Consider the following 18,134-nt stretch of genomic DNA (forward strand, 5'->3'; position numbering starts at 1 on the left):
TTCAACATTGTGTTTTGAGGCATTTCTAATATTTTGAAGACTTTTGCTGGTGGATGTTTTCTAAGACCCGTTTTTCCATCTGTTTGACTAGAAATCAAAGCTTCTGCTTATTCCTCATTTTAGGATGGAAATTATTGAAAATGTTCTATATGCCTTAATATCTAAAAAATATAGACTCGTAGCTTTCATTTGACACCAAATTTGGGTTATTTTCCATGGAAGTCCAACAGCAAAACATGCCGAAAGAGAGCGATATAAAAGAAAGGTATTGAGATGAGACAACTAAAAAAAAAGAGAACACAGAGGACTGAGAGGAAGAAGAAAAATGTCATACATAAACAGAGAAAGGGAGAAAGAGGGAGAAAGACATGAGACATAAATGGACATGGAGAGAGAATCAACCATCCAAGATTCTCCCCCTCCCCCATTTCTTCCCACTTGCCTCTTCCCACCATTCCAGTAATTACCCGTCATTTCAAAAACAGCCCCCCATACAGAATCCTGCATCTTTTCCTGCCGTCTGGCCTCTGTGATGCCGAGAAGCAGACTGTAGAGCCATCAGCTCAAGCACAGACACAGTGTGTTGGTGGAGAGGCTAGATGTAGTGCCCGGCCAAAACTAAATGTGGATACATGAACACAGACACACTAAAGCAGTGACCTCCACTGACCCGAGGCAGGGAGAGAGTGAGTTAGGTAGCAGTCGTCAGACAGAAGGCTTTTCTTAACCCCCTCTGGGCCTAGAGAGATGCGGGTTTCAGAGAGATTAAAGCGCAGCCAAGAACATGAAGGTCGATGAGCACGTACTTAGAGAAGTAGGGGCAGGCAGGCGTGATGGGAAGACGCTGTGTGAGTGAGTGCATAAACACACAGACATCTGGGGACAAACAGACACCGGCCACGCCCACACACATCCACAAAAGTTATTCAGACTCTGCTCCCTCAGGCTTGGCTGCAAGAATAGATGGATTCTAAAACCAAATGTCACAGGTGAAATTTGACAAAAAGTCAGTTGACAGTCTGTCCTTCTGAGATTACATCATATTTTCCTGAAGTGTGGAGTAAATTCAAACCCCAGCATAAGACATCAATATCACACAGTAGCCTTCTCAATGAATCACACTGTGGACCTCTCATGGCTTGTTGAGCACATGGAGGGGAGAAAAAGAGGGAGAGAAACAAGAGATTGTGAGCACTCGAGGGACAGAGTGAGAAATAAAGAGAGGCAGCTCACTTGACAGTGAGTGTTGACAGTAAATGAGACAAAAAACAAAGTGTGTGAGAGAGAGAGAGAATTAGAGAGAGATAGTTGAAAGATTAACAAGCTGCTCCACTGACTTGTAGTCATCGATGGTTTCCAGGCTCGTGGCCTCTACGCCAGCCAGGGCCTTCCTATAGAGAGCTTCCAGGTGTAGAAGCCTGCGGTTGTCCTGGGCGTAGGTGGAGTGGCGCCGGGACAGCGGGGGCAGTAGCACCGTCCCTGAGAAACGCCGACGCAATGCATAGCTGGGGTTGGCCAGGGGGAGAGAGTCCCGTCGACTCTGTGGAGGAAACAAAACGCTACTAATCAGAGGACAGGTATCATGATCAATTAATTATATTGACACTGAACAAAAATATAAAAACGCAAGATGTAAAGTTTTGGTCCCATGAGCTGAAATAAAAGATCCCAGAAATAGTCTATATGCACAAAAAGCTTATTTATCTCAAATTCTGTGCACAAATTTGTTTACATCCCTGTTAGTGAGCATTTCACTTTTGCCAAGATAATACAGCCATCTGACAGGTGTGGCATATCAAGATGCTGATTAAAGAGCATGATCATTACACAGGGGCACCTTGTGCTGGGGACAATAAAAGGCCACTCTAAAATGTGAAGTTTTGTCACACAAGACAATGCCACAGATGTCTCAAGTTGAGGTAGCTTCCAAATTGGCATACTGACTGCAGAAATGTGCACCAGAGCTGTTGCCAGATCATTTTATGTTAATTTCCCTACCATAAACCGCCCCCAACGTCGTTCTAGAGAATTTGGCAATACATCCAACTGCCCTCACAACCGCCGACCACATGTAACCATGCCAGCCCAGGAACTCCAGATCCAGCTTCTTCACCTGCGGGATCGTCTGAGACCAGCCACCTGGACAGCTAATGAAACTGTGGGTTTGCACAACCAAAGAATTTATTCACAAATTGTCAGAAACAGTCTCAGGGAAGCTCATCTGTGTGCTCATCGTCCTCACCAGGGTCTTGACCTGACTGCAGTTCAGTGTTGTAACTCACTTCAGGGGGGCAAATGCTCACCTTTGATGGCCACTGGCACACTGGAGAAGAGTGCTCTTCACGGATGAATCCCGGGTTTCAACTGTACCAGGTAGAGGGCGTCATGTGTGCGAGCGGTTTGCTGATGTCAACATTTTGAACCGAGTCACCCACTGCGGCTTCTTTCGTGGTCTGCATACTCAGACATTTGGGATGCTCTGGATCGACATGTACAACAACGTGTTCCAGTTTCCGCCTACATCCAGCAACTTCTCACAACCATTGAAGAGGAGTGGAGCTGTAGCTGTTGCGGTGACTGTATTACCGTCACACCGGCGGAAACGAGACATGAAGGCAGTCAAATTTCACGTGACCGTTTAGTCACGGTAAATTAGGCTTCTCCAAGCTCTGATGCTGCTGATGGCTTACCAAACTTGCTAACTGCCTGGTACTCAGCACTCTCCTGTCCCTCTAATCACGCTGACATCAATGCAAATGTAATCGAAAATCTAAATCAAACACTTCATGAGGGCCCATGAGCTCATGTTGCGCAACATTTCTATAGGCTATGCAACTGCTGGAGAAAACAGGGTGATGGCCTCTATTAAAAAGATTAAAAATTAAAAAGAGGATCCCATCCGCCTTCTATAATGGTTCATTCTAAATCAAAACAAATGTCACATATACACATATATGATTAAATCAAGAATAGTCTGATGGGTGACAATATTAGCCTTAGCCTACTTGTGAATAATATATTATCACTTGTAAATGCTGCCCAGCCTAAGGCAAGAGACAATGCCTTTTTTTTGGCGACTTTTTCTAATCATTGTTGCACACCTCATGTAGCCTAGCCCATAGGCCTATATGTTTTAGTAAAGTTTGTATCACAAATAAAGTGGCCAAATAACGGCCACTGGCTGCAAAAAGGCAAGGATTTTTTTAAAGGTGCATTATGTCCAAAGGGGATGCCGCCGTCAATTTCAAGGCATATCAAGTGCTTGTCAAATTGTGAATGAGTGACTGATGAATTGTGTACAGCCTGCACAACAAAAACAATACAGAGCTCATGACTTTCAAGTGACTTTTAAAAAATCATTAGTCTCATCATTGAGCCTTACAAGGTATTACAAATCTTTAAACCTGTCTAAAATAAACAACAGATTTTTTTCTGAAGGTGTAGACTATATTACATTGATTCATTAGACTTTTTAAAATGTAGATGTTCCAAAGGTCTGCATCAGTGGCTTGTAAGCTGTGTGGAAGCCAGGAGCTGCTTCAATTGTTTGTTAATTAACGGTAAATTACCGTGAGACCGAAAGTTATTTGCTTGACAATCACCAGCTAACGACATTTTGTGAATGCCACAGCCCTAAGCGGGACAATATTCCACAGGCCACAATCAACCGCCTGATCAACTCAATGCGAAGGAGAAGTCACACTGCATGAGGCAAATGGTGGTCACACTAGATACTGACTGGTTTTCTGATCTACCCCTACCTTTAAGGTATCTGTGACCAACAGATGCATATCTGTATTCCCAGTCATGTGAAATCCATAGATTAAGGCCTAATGAATTTGCTGATTTCCTTATATGAACTTTAACTCAGTAAAATCTTTCAAATTGTCGCATGTTGCATTTACATTTCTGTTCAGTGTAGTTACAGCCTTTTGACAAATAGTATGAAGACATTCAGTCACTGAGCAGTTGGGATTCGCACAACAGGGCAATAACTGCAAGGGTTCAAGGTATCACCTCAACAGGAACCAGTGACTGTAATATGTAACTGTGTATAAATGGTCGAAAACAATGTCAGACCATTTGGAAAGGGTGAAATAAGTTCACTACAAAAAGCCTCACAAACACCCACTGCCAAAAACACAATTACCAGATTGACAAAGTGGACTCAGCTCCAGACATCTATTTTCTAAATGTTATTGAGTGCAACAAGCCACCAACCCAAACCATGCTTGACTGGTCTCCTTGTGTTCTAAGGGTGTGTTCGTAAATTCCCTCTGGCGATCTACTCAGATTCCAGGGCACTCTCGTCCGAGTGTGCTACAGCGCAGAAGAATTGATGAATTTACAAATGCTTAACACTCATTGAATATTCTGAAGCTCACAACTTGTTCGGTATTGCAAACTGGCGATACCCATTTGACGGAATGTAAAGAGGATTGGCAATCCATCTCTCTTCGTGACACAGGACTTCCTTACTCTGAGCTCTACTATACTGTGGTGCGCTGGCTGGCAATATGAAAAAACATGGACAGCAATCTGAAACATCTATGGTAATATGAAACAACATGGATGGTAATATGAAAAAACATGGATGACAAGATGAAACGTGGATGTCATATGAAACAACATGGACAGCAATATGAAACAGCCAGGCCTGGATGATGGCCACAAAGCAAACACAGACAGCCCCAATTGCATATTTAGCTTCTGACCCACCAGTGGCAAAATGAGTAGATACAGTGCCTTCGGAAAGTATTCAGACCCCACATTTTGTTACATTACAGCCTTATTCTTAAATGGATTAAATAAAATACACATTCCTTATCAATCTACACATAATACCCATATTATTATTTACAATGACGGCCTACCCCGGCCAAACCCTAACCTGGACGACGCTGTGCCAATTGTGCGCCACCCTATGGGACTCCCAATCACAGCATGTTGTGATACAGCTTGGAATCAAACCAGGGTCTGTAGTGACGTCTCTAGCACTGAGATGCAGAAGTTTGGAAGCACCAAGACTCTTCCTAGACCTGGCCACCCGGCTAAACAGAGCAATCGGGGAAGAAGGGCCTTGGTCAGGGAGGTGACCAAGAACCCGATGGTCACTCTGACAGAGCTCCAGAGTTCCTCTGGGGAGATGGGAGAACCTTCCAGAAGGACAACCATCTCTGCAGCACTCCACCAAATCAGGCCTTTATGGTAGAGTGGCCAGACGGGAGCCACTCCTCAGTAAAAGGCACATGAGAGCCCGCTTGGAGTTTGCCAAAAGGCACCCAAAAACTCTCAGACCATGAGAAACAAGATTCTCTGGTCTGATGAAACCAAGATTGAACTCTGCTGTGGGGATGTTTTTCAGCGGCAGGGACTGGGAGACTAGTCAGGATCGAGGGAAAGCTGAATGGAGCAAAGTACATAGAGATCCTTGATGAAAACCTGCTCCAGAGCGCTCAGGACCTCAGACTTGTGCTTCGGGACAAGTCTCTGAATGTCCTTGAGTACCCCCGCCAGAGCACAGACTTGAACCTGAACGAACATCTCTGGAGAGACCTGAAAATAGCTGTGCTGTGACGCTCCCTATCCAACCTCACTGACCTTGAGAGGATCTGCAAAGAGGAAATGGGAGAAACTGCACAAATACAAGTGCGACAAGCTTATAACGTCATACCCAAGACGAGGCTGTAATCGCTGCAAAAGTACTGAGTAAAGGGTCTGAATACTTATGTAAATGTAATATTTCAGTTTATTTTTATTACATTTGCAAACATTTCTAAAAACCTGTTGAGAGCATCCTGATGGGTTGCATCACTGCCTGGTATGGCAACTGTAGTGCCTTGTGGTCGGAGGCCGAGCAGAGGGTAGTGCATACGGCCCAGTACATCACCAGGGCCAAGCTTCCTGCCATCCAGGACCTCTCTCTGACACCGCCTGGTATAAAGGCCCTAAAAAAATGGTCAAAGACTCTAGCCACCCTAATCATATTCTGTTCTCTCTGATACCACACGGCAAGTGGTATCAGAGCACCAAGTCTAGGTCCAAGAGGCTTCTAAACAGCTTCTACCCCCAAGCCATAAGACTCCTGAACATCTAATCAAATGGCTACATCAAATTACTATTTTAAACTGCTGCTACTCTGTTATTATCTATGCACAGTCACTTTAATAACTCTACCTACGTGTACATATTACCTCAATTACCTCAACTAACCGGTGCCCCCGCACATTGATTCTGTACCGGTACACCCACCCCGTATGTAGTCTCGCCATTGTTATTTTACTGCTGCTCTTTATTTACTCCTTACTTTTATTTCTTATTCATATATATTTTTTTTAACTGCATTGTTGCTTAGGGACTCGTAACTAAGCATTTCACTGTAAGGTCTACTACACCTGTTGTATTTGGCTCATGTGACTAATAACATTTTATTTTATTTTAAATCGTTATTGTGGCTCGCTTCGCACAGGTGTGGATGGCAGAGTTGTTAGTTTGGCACTGTTTATCACCACACGTGGACTAAAATGACAAGACAGGAGAAGGAGCATACCGTGTCCACACACAGTCGTGGCCAAAAGTTTTGAGAATGACACAAATATTAAATTTCAGTGTCTTTAGATATTTTTGTCAGATGTTACTATGGAATACTGAAGTATAATTACAAGCATTTCATAAGTGTCAAAGGCTTTTATTGACAATTACATGAAGTTGATGCAGAGTGTCAATATCTGCAGTATTGACCCTCCTTTTTCAAGACCTCTGCAATCTGCCCTGGCATGCTGTCAATTGACTTCTGGGCCACATCCTGACTGATGGCAGCCCAATCTTGCATAATCAATACTTGGAGTTTGTCAGAATTTGTGGCATTTTGTTTGTCCACCCGCCTCTGAGGATTGACCACAAGTTCTCAATGGGATTAAGGTCTGGGGGGTTTCCTGGCCATGGACTCCCTTGGCTGAGAAGCAACCCCACACATGAATGGTCTCAGGATGCTTTACTGTTGGCATGACAGAAGACAGATGGTAGAGCTCACCTTGTCTTCTCCGGACAAGCTTTTTTCCGGATGCCCCAAACAATCGGAAAGGGGATTCAGAGAAAATTACTTTACCCCAGTCCTCAGCAGTCCAATCCCTGGACCTTTTGTAGAATATCAGTCTGTCCCTGATGTTTTTCCTGGAGAGAAGTGGCTTCTTTGCTGCCCTTCTTGAAACCAGGCCATCCTCCAAAAGTATTCGCCTCACTGTGCGTGCAGATGCACTCACACCTGCCTGCAGCCATTCCTGAGCAAGCTCTGTACTTTCTTGGGTGCCCTGAAGCCTTCTTCACAACAATTGAACCGCTCTCCTTGAAGTTCTTGATGATCTGATAAATGGTTGATTTAGGTGCAATCTTACTGGCAGCAATATCCTTGCCTGTGAAGCCCTTTTTGTGCAAAGCAATGATGACGGCACGTGTTTCCTTGCAGATAACCGTAATTGACAGAGGAAGAACAATGATTCCAAGCACCACCCTCCTTTTGAAGCTTCCAGTCTGTTATTCGAACTCAATCAGCATGACAGAGTGATCTCCAGCCTTGTCCTCGTTAACACAGGTGTGAGTGTTTACGAGAGAATCACTGACATGTCAGCTGGTCCTTTTGTGGCAGGGCTGAAATGCAGTGGAAATGTTTTTTGGGGGATTCAGTTAATTTGCATGGCAAAGAGGGACTTTGCAATTAATTGCAATTCAACTGATCACTCATCATAACATTCTGGAGTATATGAAAATTGGCATCATACAAACTGAGGCAGCAGACTTTGTGAAAATGAATATTTGTGTCCTTCTCAAAACTTTTGGCCACGACTGTATGGTGTCCAAGTGTCGGTCGGAACCGATAGCAGCACCATGCAGGTCCCCTAAACAGGGGATTCAACATCTAAGAAGTTTCAGTCACTCAAGAGTGATTGCACATTTATTTCTCTTGCTAGGTGAAAATATAATAGTCTAGTCTAAAACAGTTGATCAAGTAGATAACGAAGTTAGCAAGCATTTTCTTTTCTTTTGACGGCATGCTGCTGGCTGGTTGCAACCTGATCTCATAGCATTTTGTATTATTCTGTACATAAATCCGTAAATAAACCATTTAGTATGTTATGTTTCGTATGGTATGCCTTCATTTGTGGTTGTCCATAATCCATTTCAAATTATATTTACCATTTACAATTTGTATGACATGTTACAAATTGCAATCCGTTTGATCTAAGCCACCCGAGCCAGAAAGTGAGGTCCAGAAGGTGAGGTCAGTACAGGTGCATCAAAGCTTGGACCGAGAGACTGAAAAACAGTTTCTATCTCAAGGCCATCAGACTGTTAAATAGCAATCACTAGCGGCCTCCAGATTCAGAAACTACATCAAATAATTCATTAACAGTGCTATAGCAACCCATTTAAAGTGCTGTATACTTGACGGACAAACAGACTGTTTTGATGTTCTTTTGAAGTCTCTTTCCCTTTGTCCAGCTGCTGCGACTGAGTTTTGAGTTAAGGGGATGAGTACTGTCCTGTAAAAATGCTTTCAAGTTTTAGGAAGATGAGTTGTGTACACAGGTTGGTGGCTGATTCTTGATCTATACCAGTTATACTTCCCGCCGTCTTAATTAAGTGCTGAAGTTTGACTTGGTCTTGCACTCGCATGTTTACAAACATGAATATCAGACCAAAGGACAGCACACTCTGCAGAGCAGATTTATAGAACATTTGTAAGATATGGTGGTGGACATTAAAATGGTTCAGTTTGTGTTAAAAAAAATCCAGCGCTTTTGTTTTCTTAACATTTATTTGTTGAAAGGTTCTCTGTCAAGGAAACCTAAAACAGCAGTGTCATATGCATATTTAAAGAATTTGTGGGCTGAGTCAGAGGCTTGACAATTGTTTGTGTACAGTATCAGTGAAAGTACGCAACCTTGAGGGGCCTTGTATTCACCATTCCAGATGTAGAGATGGTGGAGTTAAACTTCACTTGTTGAGTACGGTTCACAAGGAAACTGTTAATCCACGTGATCAGTAGAGAGTTGACATCCAAATTCACCAGCTTATCCACCAGTAGATGGGTAGGATGATAAACTCGCTACTGAAGTCAATGAATACAATTTTCACGAGGCTATTTGCCTTTTCTAAATGTTCTTAGATGTTGTTCAGAATGACCAATAACTCAATATACAACAACCCTGGAGGCATGGTAGGCCAATTGGTTTGGATCTAATTGGGATGAGACCAGAGAGAATGTTTAATTATTTTTTCAAAACATTTCATTAGGTCCAGATGTCAGGGCTACAGGGCAGGGCGTAAGTCGTTATTTTCTTTTGGCCTGTTGTTTTTACTGGGACTTTCAGCCACTTCTTCCATAAGTCTGGAACTGTCCCACTGTTCAGTGATAGCTGGAACAGCTTCTGGAACGGTAATGCGAGCAGGTATGCGCATGCCTGAAGTGCCTTGTTGCTGAAGCCGTCTGGACCATATGATTTGTGTGTGTTGACACATACCCTGCCCTGAACTTAGTCACTAGCCGGCTACCACCCGGTTACTCAACCATGCAGCTTAGAGCCTGCTGCCCTATTTACATAGACATGGAACACTAGTCACATTATTAAATGGAACACTGGTCACTTGAATAATGTTTACTTACTGTATTCTAGTTAAGGTCATCCTATTCAGCTATTGCTGTACATATTCTATTATATCCTACGTATTCTTCAGATATACTACATATTCTATCCATATAATGTCCATAATGTCTATACATCCCATCACGTATATACAGTACCAGTCAAAAGTTGACACACCTACTCATTCCAGGGTTCTCTTTATTTTTACTATTTTCTACATTGTAGAATAATAGTGAAGACATCAAAACTATGAAATAACACACATGGAAACATGTAGTGACCCAAAAAAAGTATTCAAACAAAGCTAAATATGTTATATTTGAGATTCTTCAAAGTAGCCACCCCTTACCTTAATGACATCTTTGCACACTCTTGGCATTTTCTCAACCAGCTTCATGAGGAAGTCACCTGGAACGCAATTCAATTTAACAGGTGTGACTTTTTACAAGTTCATTTATGGAATTTCTTTCCTTTTTAATGCATTTGAGAAAATCAGTTGTGTTATGACAAGGTAGGGGTGTTATATAGAAGATAGCCCTATTTGGTAAAAGACCAAGTCCATATTATGGCAAGAACAGCTTAAATAAGCAAAGAAAACTGACTAAGACATGAAGGTCAGTCAATCCGGAAATGTCAAGAACTTTGAAAGTTTCTTAAAGTGCAGTCAAAAGCCATCAAGCGCTATGATGAAACTGTCTCTCATGAGGACCGCCACAGGGCAGGAAGTGCCAGAGTTCCCTCTGCTGCAGAGGATAAGTTCATTACAATAACTGCACCTCAGATTGCAGTCCAAATAAATGCTTCACAGAGTTCAAGTAGCAGACACATCTCAACGTCAAGTATTCAGTGGAAAATGGGTGAATCAGGCCTTCATGGTCGAATTGCTGCAAAGAAAACATTACTAAAGGGCACAAATAAGAAGAAGAGACTTGCTTGGGCTAAGAAACATGAGCAATGAACATTAGACCGGTGTGTCCCTTGAGCGATGCGGCATCCCATCTGGTTCGCCCCGAGTGGGACTATCATTTGTTTTTCAACATGACATTGACCCAACACACCTCCAGGCTGTGTAAGGGCTATTTGACCAAAAAGGAGAGTGATGGAGTGCTGCATCAGATGACCTGGCCTCCACAATCACCCAACCTCAACCCAATTGAGATGGGTTGGATGAGTTGGACCGCAGAGTTAAGAAAAAGCAGCCAACAAGTGCTCAGCATGTGGGAACTCCTTCAAGACTGTTGGAAAAGCATTTCAGGTGATGCTGGTTGAGAGAATGCTAAGAGTGCGCAAAGCTGTCATCAAGGCTATTTGAATAATCTCAAATATAAAACACTTTTTTGGTTACTACAGGATTCCATATGTGTTATTTCATTGTTTGATGTCTTCCCTATTATTCCACAAAGTAGAACATTGTAAAAATAAAGAAAAACCCTTGAATGAGTAGGTGTAGTAGCTAATCAAAATATCTGTCTGCATTTATTGATCAATCCCAGCATGAATAACACCATATAGCTAGCTATATACAGTAGCCTAGGTTTGTTCGCATACACATCTTATGACTGGCAGTGGCAGCATGATGCTAGCAGCTGTGTTGTTGCAGTTAAACTGTTAGCATGGTCAGAAATGCTACAAACAGGAAGCACATAGTAGGTGCGGACATAAATTAGCATGTGAGAGCGATAAAATATAAATGTAATAAAATCTGTTGCACCTACAAATTTTGTCAATCTGGCATTTTTTTAAAGTCCAATGGGAAATGTATGGATGCTATAGTCTCTTTTTAACCTGACGTCTAGATTGAGGTAGGTCAGCGCAATAGATACGGCTCATGATGAGAGGCGAGGAGTGTGTTCACCTCCAATCAAGTTCATTTCCAAATTGTCATAGAGATTTGTGTCATATTGGCTAAGATATGATGGTAGGGAGATTTGAATTTAACATTGAGCTTCAATCAATTAATATATATTGTGGGGGCAATAATAAGATCATGGTTCAGGGTAATGGAGGACACCAGATGCTTCACTGTATGCCATTCTGTCGGTTCTTGGTACAGTGCATGTTTTTGGCTCAGATAGGGAAGTAGGGAAGTACAGACAGTGAGACTTCCCTTGATGTGCCGTGGCTTTGTGACAGCAGAGAGACTTTAAACCATGTGGGCCCACTGGGAAGTGCTATGCACAGAGTGGCACTGAGGACTGACTGCGCACGCATCTGCGCGGTAATGTACAAACAATACAAACATACACACCCACACAGTGTTTAGCACTTAGGAAGTAAGGAAGCACAGGAAACAAAACATGAAGCGGACTGAATTTCACCCAGAGTCCAGTTTATTTAGCAAGCTATAGCAAACAATATTTTACAAAGTAGGTAATAAAAGGACTATAGAGTTTAGTCTGCTTTGTAGTTGGTTTTTTTACTAGTAAAATATGGTATTGTTATACTGGTATCGTGACAACACTACAGCCACCCACATGCAAAAAGAGAGGTTGAGACCGAGAGTCAAATAACCCACACCCACCCCAATTATTATCAAAACCAAACACCTTAAAGCAAAGTCATTGACTTTATTAGGTTGTTTTCCCCCAGCTGAATTTCTGATGACATTACCACAGGAGTAATCGAGTGTGAAACTGACTTTTTATTCAGAAAATACATATTGATTCATAAAGTCATCACACGTTACGAGAGATAAGATCACCTGTGGGCTCCACAATAACTACCTCCAGCCACTAGTGAGGTTGATAAGAACCATTTGCTTACCGTACTGTTCAGAAGGATGCAAGCACCTTCACCTGCATTTGTAACCACTGTTGCATTCTGAGGGTAGCTATGTTTCGAATGGCAGGATTTACATACAGTGCCTTGAGAAAGTATTATTCACTTATTGCACATTGTTGTGTTACAGCCTGAATTCAAAATGTATTCAATTGATTCTCTCACCCATCTACACACAATACCCCATAATAACAAAGTGAACATGTATATAAAAAAAATGCAAATCTATTGAAATGTAAAAAATGTAATACAGAAATAAGTACTCAAACCCGAGTCAACATTTGTATTAGCACCTTACACAGAAAGACTCACATCCGTAATTGCTGGCTAAGTCTCCAATAGCTTTCCACAACTGGATTGTGCAGCATTTGTCCATTATTCTTTCCAAAATTCTTCAAGCACTGTCAATTTGTTTGTTGATCTTTGCTAGACAACCATGTTCTGGATTTTCAAGTAGATTTAAGGAAAAAAATGGAACTTGGTATTGGATTTGCCCCAAACATAACACTTTGTATTCAGGACAAAAAGTTAATTGCTTTGTCACATTGTTACTTTTGTTGCAACAGGATGCATGTTTTGGAATATTTTAACTATACAGGCTTTTCTTTCACTCTGTCAATTAGGCAAGTATTGTGCAGTAACTACAATGTTGTTGATCCATCCTCAGTTTACTCCTATCACAGCCATTAAACTCTTTTTAAGTCACGATTGGTTTCTAGGTGAAATTCCTGATCGGTTTCCTTCCTCTCCGGCAACTGAGTTAAGAAGGACGCCTGTATCTTTGTTGTGACTGGATGGTGTATCAATACACCCAAAGTGTAATTAATAACTTCACCATGCTCAAAGGGATATTCAAGGTCTGCTTTTTTGTAATTTTTCCCCATCTACCAATAGGTGCACTTCTTTGCGAGGCATTGGAAAACCCCCCTGGTCGTTGTGGTTGAAGCTGTGTTTGAAATTCACTGCTCGACTGAAGGACCTTACATGTGGGGTACAGAGATTAGTTAATTTTTTCATGAGTATGTTAAACACTATTATTACACACAGTAATTCCATGCAAATTATTAAGGAAATCTTTATTCCTGAACTTATTTAGGCTTGCCATAACAAAGGTTTTGAATACGGACTGACTCGAGACATTACAGCTTTTCATTTTTATTACATTTGTAAAAATTACCCAAAACATAATACCACTTTGACATTATGGGATTGCGTATGGGTCAGGGACAATTTTTTTTCTTTCAATTTAATCAATTTTAAATTCAGGCTGTAACAACAAAATAGGTCAAATAAGTCAAGGGGAGTGAATACTTTCTAAAGGCACTGTAAATGATCATATACTGTTGCTATTTTAAGTGCGTGTTTGTATCACTCTTTCTTACAGCTCCACCTCCTGGGGAAATCAGCAGGAGGTCCCTTGACTAAATGTCATAATCAAAATAATTGATTCCATTAGCGGGAATGGAAAAACCCGACAGAATGAGAACATGAGCTGTGGCGTCAAGAGGTCTCATTAGTGTTACATGTGCAAACACCATTATTTACTTAAGGAAATTCAACTCTTAATGAATTCAACCTAATTAATTCACAGCTCTCATCCTCTCTTTTACATTCAATTATGCGAGAATGAATAGAATAACTTAATTTTCCTCCATGGGAGGAAACAAACCTCCTTGACACCTCAAAGATGACATAAGAGCCTTTTAGTCTCGTGAAATCATTTCACCCTGCACCCCAGAGGTTCAGAGGGCTGTGTGTGCGCGTGGTTTGGAACCGCAGAGCCCTGTGTCACGAGTGAGGAATGCCCTGGAGGCACAGATAAGGCTTTATGACAGTGGCCTTTCATGTCCACCCACAATCACAAATCGCACACATACTTGAGCAAGACTTTTGACGGAGATAGTAATGCATTAACACATAGACAATTCACAGCCAGTGATGCAATAAAGAGCAAACAGCACAATCGGCTGTGATTCATGTTTTATGATTATCGCCCAAGATTATCGCACAAGGAGCTTCTCAGGGCGATAAGGTAGGGAAGGGGGGGTGATGGGAAGGAATACAGCTTTGACTCATAATTACCTCTGTCGACGGCCTAGCCATTGAGGCAGAAGCTCTGGGACACCTTCACCCGGTGTGGTAGGACTGCAGCTGAGGGAGGCAAACAGAGTTGGGTTTGCGATACATTTTCTAGTCCCATATTTCATGCTTTACTTATACAGCAACAAAAGAAAATCCATATTTTATAAAAGCGCAGAATATCTTTATTCTCAACATACCTCGTGAAAAAAAGTTGAATATTCTCTTTCAATAGGACCTATGTGGCTTATTTCCATAGCAGTGAATGATAATAATGTCTATCTATGATTCATGATATGCATTGATTTGATTGCTCCTTGGAATGTGAGTCAATATGTTATCCTGTAAATACTGTCCATGATTCATAATATGCAGTGATTTGATTACTCCTTGGAATGAGAGTCAATATGACAACCTGCAAATCCCATGTGGCTTGTGTGGTTCGGCGGTTACAGCCGCTGACCCCGAAACACATGTATGCCAGAGTTCGGTATGGGTTCAAATCCAGCCCACTGACGTTTGACTCATCCTCCCAGGTCTTTCCAACATTTTATTATCTCTTCAATAAAGCAAAAACAATTTACAAAAAAAAATGGGACTGCCCCACTCCTTAAAAAAAATACATATATACTGTGAATTCAAAACGCAGACCAACTTATTACAAGACATCTATTGCCTATCTATTTTGAAGGTCTGTCCTTGTCTTTTAAATAATACAATACAGTTAATGCCTAATACTGAACTAGGGAAGGGCATGACATTTTTTTACTGTTCCAGTACTCGCATGATTTATTTCCGAGTACTCACATTTTTTATTTTTTTTTACAACACAAAAAAAGGTCCACACGCACTGGTTAAAAACTAAGTGCACATTTATCTAAAGGCCTATACCAACAGTGAGCAACAATGCCTAATTTATCATAGCGTTACAGATAACAAACTGGCCATTGAGTGTATATGGGGAAATTTATCATTTGTTAGGTACGCCATCCCGTTCACGAAAATGGTTTGCTCCTCCAGAAAGTGAGTCACGTGGCCTGCTATAAGAAAAGAAAAAAAAAAAAAACAATGCACCAAATACAACACATACAAATACAACAGGTGTTACCGTGAAATGCTTACTTACAAGCCCTTCACTGTTGTTTTTCTTAATTGCATTGTTGGTTTAGAAAATATTTACTACATAAAGTTTTAAAAAGTTACAATAACAAGGCTATATAAAAGGGGGTACCGGTGCCTAGTCAATGTGCGGGGGTACAGATTAGTTAAGGTCATATGTACATGTTGGTAGAGGGAAAGTGACTATGCATAGATACAAATAAAAAACACACAGCAAGTAGCAACTGCGGGAATACTTAGTAATAGTAGGGGTTTGATTAATTGTTCAGCAGTCTAATGACTTATGGTGGAAGCTGTTAAGGAGCGTTTTGGACCCAGACTTGGCGCTCCGGTACCGTCTTCCGTGTGGTAGAAGAGGCTTGGGTGGCTATAATGCCAAATGCCGAGCAGTTGCCATACCAGGAGGTGATGCAACAAGTTAGGATGCCCGCGATGGTGCAGCTGTAGAACTTTGAGGATCTGGGGACCCATGCAAAATCTTTTCCGTCTCCTGAGAGGGAAATAGGCATTGTCGTGCCCTCTTCACAACTGTCTTGGTGTTTTCGGACCATGATAGTATGTTGGTGATGTGGACACCAAGGAACTTGAAGCTCTCAACCAATTCCACTACAGCCCAGTCGATGTGAATAGGGGCGTGTTAGGCCCTCCTTTTCCTGTAGTCCACGATCAGCTCCTTTATCTTGCTCACATTGAGGGAGAGGTTGTTGTCCTGGAACCACACGGCCAGGTCTCCGACCTCCTCCCTATAGTCTCTCATCGTTGTCGGTGATCAGGCCTACCACTGTTGTGTCGTTGGCAAACTTAATGGTGGGTGTTAGAGTCATGCTTGGCCACACAGTCGTGGCTGAACAGGGAGTACAGGAGAGGACTAAGCATACATCCCTGAGGGGAACCAGTGTTGAGAATCAGCATGGAAGATGTGTTATTGCCTACCCTTACAACCTGGGAGCAGTCCAGGATCCAGTTGCAGAGGGAGGTGTTTAGTCCCAAGGTCCTTAGCTTAGTGATGAGCTTTGTGGGCACTATGGTGCTGAATGCTGCGCTGTAGTAAATGAATAACATTCTCACCTTTTGCCCAGGTGGGAAAGGGCAGTGTTGAGTGCGACAGGGTGATATGCGAATTGGAATGGGTCTAGGGTTTCTGGGATGATAGGCAGGGTAGCCTAGTGGTTAGAGCATTGGACTAGTAACCGGAAGGTTGCAAGTTCAAACCCCCGAGCTGACAAGGTACAAATCTGTCATTCTGCCCCTGAACAGGCACTGTGCCCCTGAACAACCCACTGTTCCTAGGCAGTCATTGAAAATAAGAATTTGTTCTTAACTGACTTGCCTAGTTAAATAAAGAAAAAAAATATGTGAGCCATGACCAGCCTTTCAAAGCACTTCATGGCTAAAGACGTGGTGAGAGTCATTTAGGCAGGTTACCTTAGCGTTCTTGGGCACAGGAACTGTGTGGTTTGCTTGAAACGTACAATATTGTTCAAATGTTTGGGGTCCTTAGAAATGTCCTTGTTTTTGAAAGGAAAAATTAGCTTTTGTCCATTAAAATAGCATAAAATTGATCAGAAATACCGTGTAGACACTGTTAATGTTGTAAATGACTATTGAAGCAGAAAAATTTCAGATTTTTAATGGAATACGTACAGAGGCTTATTATCAGCAACCATCTCTCCTGTGTTCCAATTGCACGTTGTATTAGCTGATTCTAGTATAATTTAAAAAGGCTAATTGATCATTAGAAAACCCATTTGCAATTATGTTAGCACAGCTGAAAACTGTTGTTCTGATTAAAGAAGCAATACAACTGTTCTTTTTTACACTAGTTGAGTATCTGGAGCATCAGCATTTGTAAGTTTGATTACAGGCTCAAAATGGCCAGAAACAAAGATCTTTCTTCTGAAATTCGTCAGTATATTCTTGTTCTGAGAAATGAAGGCTATTTCATGTGAGAAATTGCCAAGAAACTGAAGATCTCGTACAACGCTGTGTACTACTCCCTTCACAGAACAGCGCAAACTGGCACTAACCGGAATAGAAAGAGTGGGAGGCCCCGGTGCACAACTGAGCAAGAGGACAAGTACATTAAATTGTCTAGTTTGAGAAACAGATGGCTCACAAGTCCTCAACTGGCAGCTTCATTAAATAGCACCCGCAAACCACCAGTCTCAACATCAATAGTGAAGAGGTGACTCCGGGATACTGGCCTTCTAGGCAGAGTTCCCCTGTACAGTGTCTGTGCGCTTTTGCCCATCTTAATATTAAATTTTATTGGCCAGTCTGAGATATGGCTTTTTCTTTGCAACCCTGCCTATTAGGCCGGCATCCCCGAGTCGCCTCTTGTCTGAAATTCATGACTTCTGGTTGGGGTATGTATGTACGTATGGTCACTATGGGGATGACATCATCGATGCACTTATTAATGAAGCCGGTGACTGATGTGGTATGCTCCTCAAGGCTACTGGATGAATCCCAGAGCATATTCCAGTATGTGCTAGCAAAACAGTCCTGTAGCTT

General features: G+C 42.0%; 1 protein-coding gene across 4 annotated transcripts in view; it reads right to left on the bottom strand.

The window, feature by feature from the left end:
* The window catches only part of LOC118401467 (cAMP-specific 3',5'-cyclic phosphodiesterase 4C-like), a 124,306-nt gene that overhangs the window by 98,444 nt on the left and 7,728 nt on the right, over window positions 1-18,134 (bottom strand). For 2 of the 4 annotated variants that reach the window (XM_035798992.2, XM_035798989.2), the window contains exons 2-4: window positions 14,505-14,573; window positions 9,994-10,052; window positions 1,338-1,540 (exon numbers count right to left, since the gene is read on the bottom strand). In XM_035798992.2, coding sequence (XP_035654885.1) covers window positions 1,338-1,540; window positions 9,994-10,041 — 251 coding nt within the window. In that variant the 5' untranslated portion in view covers window positions 10,042-10,052; window positions 14,505-14,573. The remainder of the gene's footprint in view (window positions 1-1,337; window positions 1,541-9,993; window positions 10,053-14,504; window positions 14,574-18,134) is intronic. The other 2 variants (XM_035798991.2, XM_052475184.1) reach the window with 2 other exon arrangements.

This window comes from Oncorhynchus keta, chromosome 22 (genome assembly GCF_023373465.1).
Source record: "Oncorhynchus keta strain PuntledgeMale-10-30-2019 chromosome 22, Oket_V2, whole genome shotgun sequence".
In the NCBI taxonomy this organism is placed as follows: Eukaryota; Metazoa; Chordata; class Actinopteri; order Salmoniformes; family Salmonidae; genus Oncorhynchus; species Oncorhynchus keta.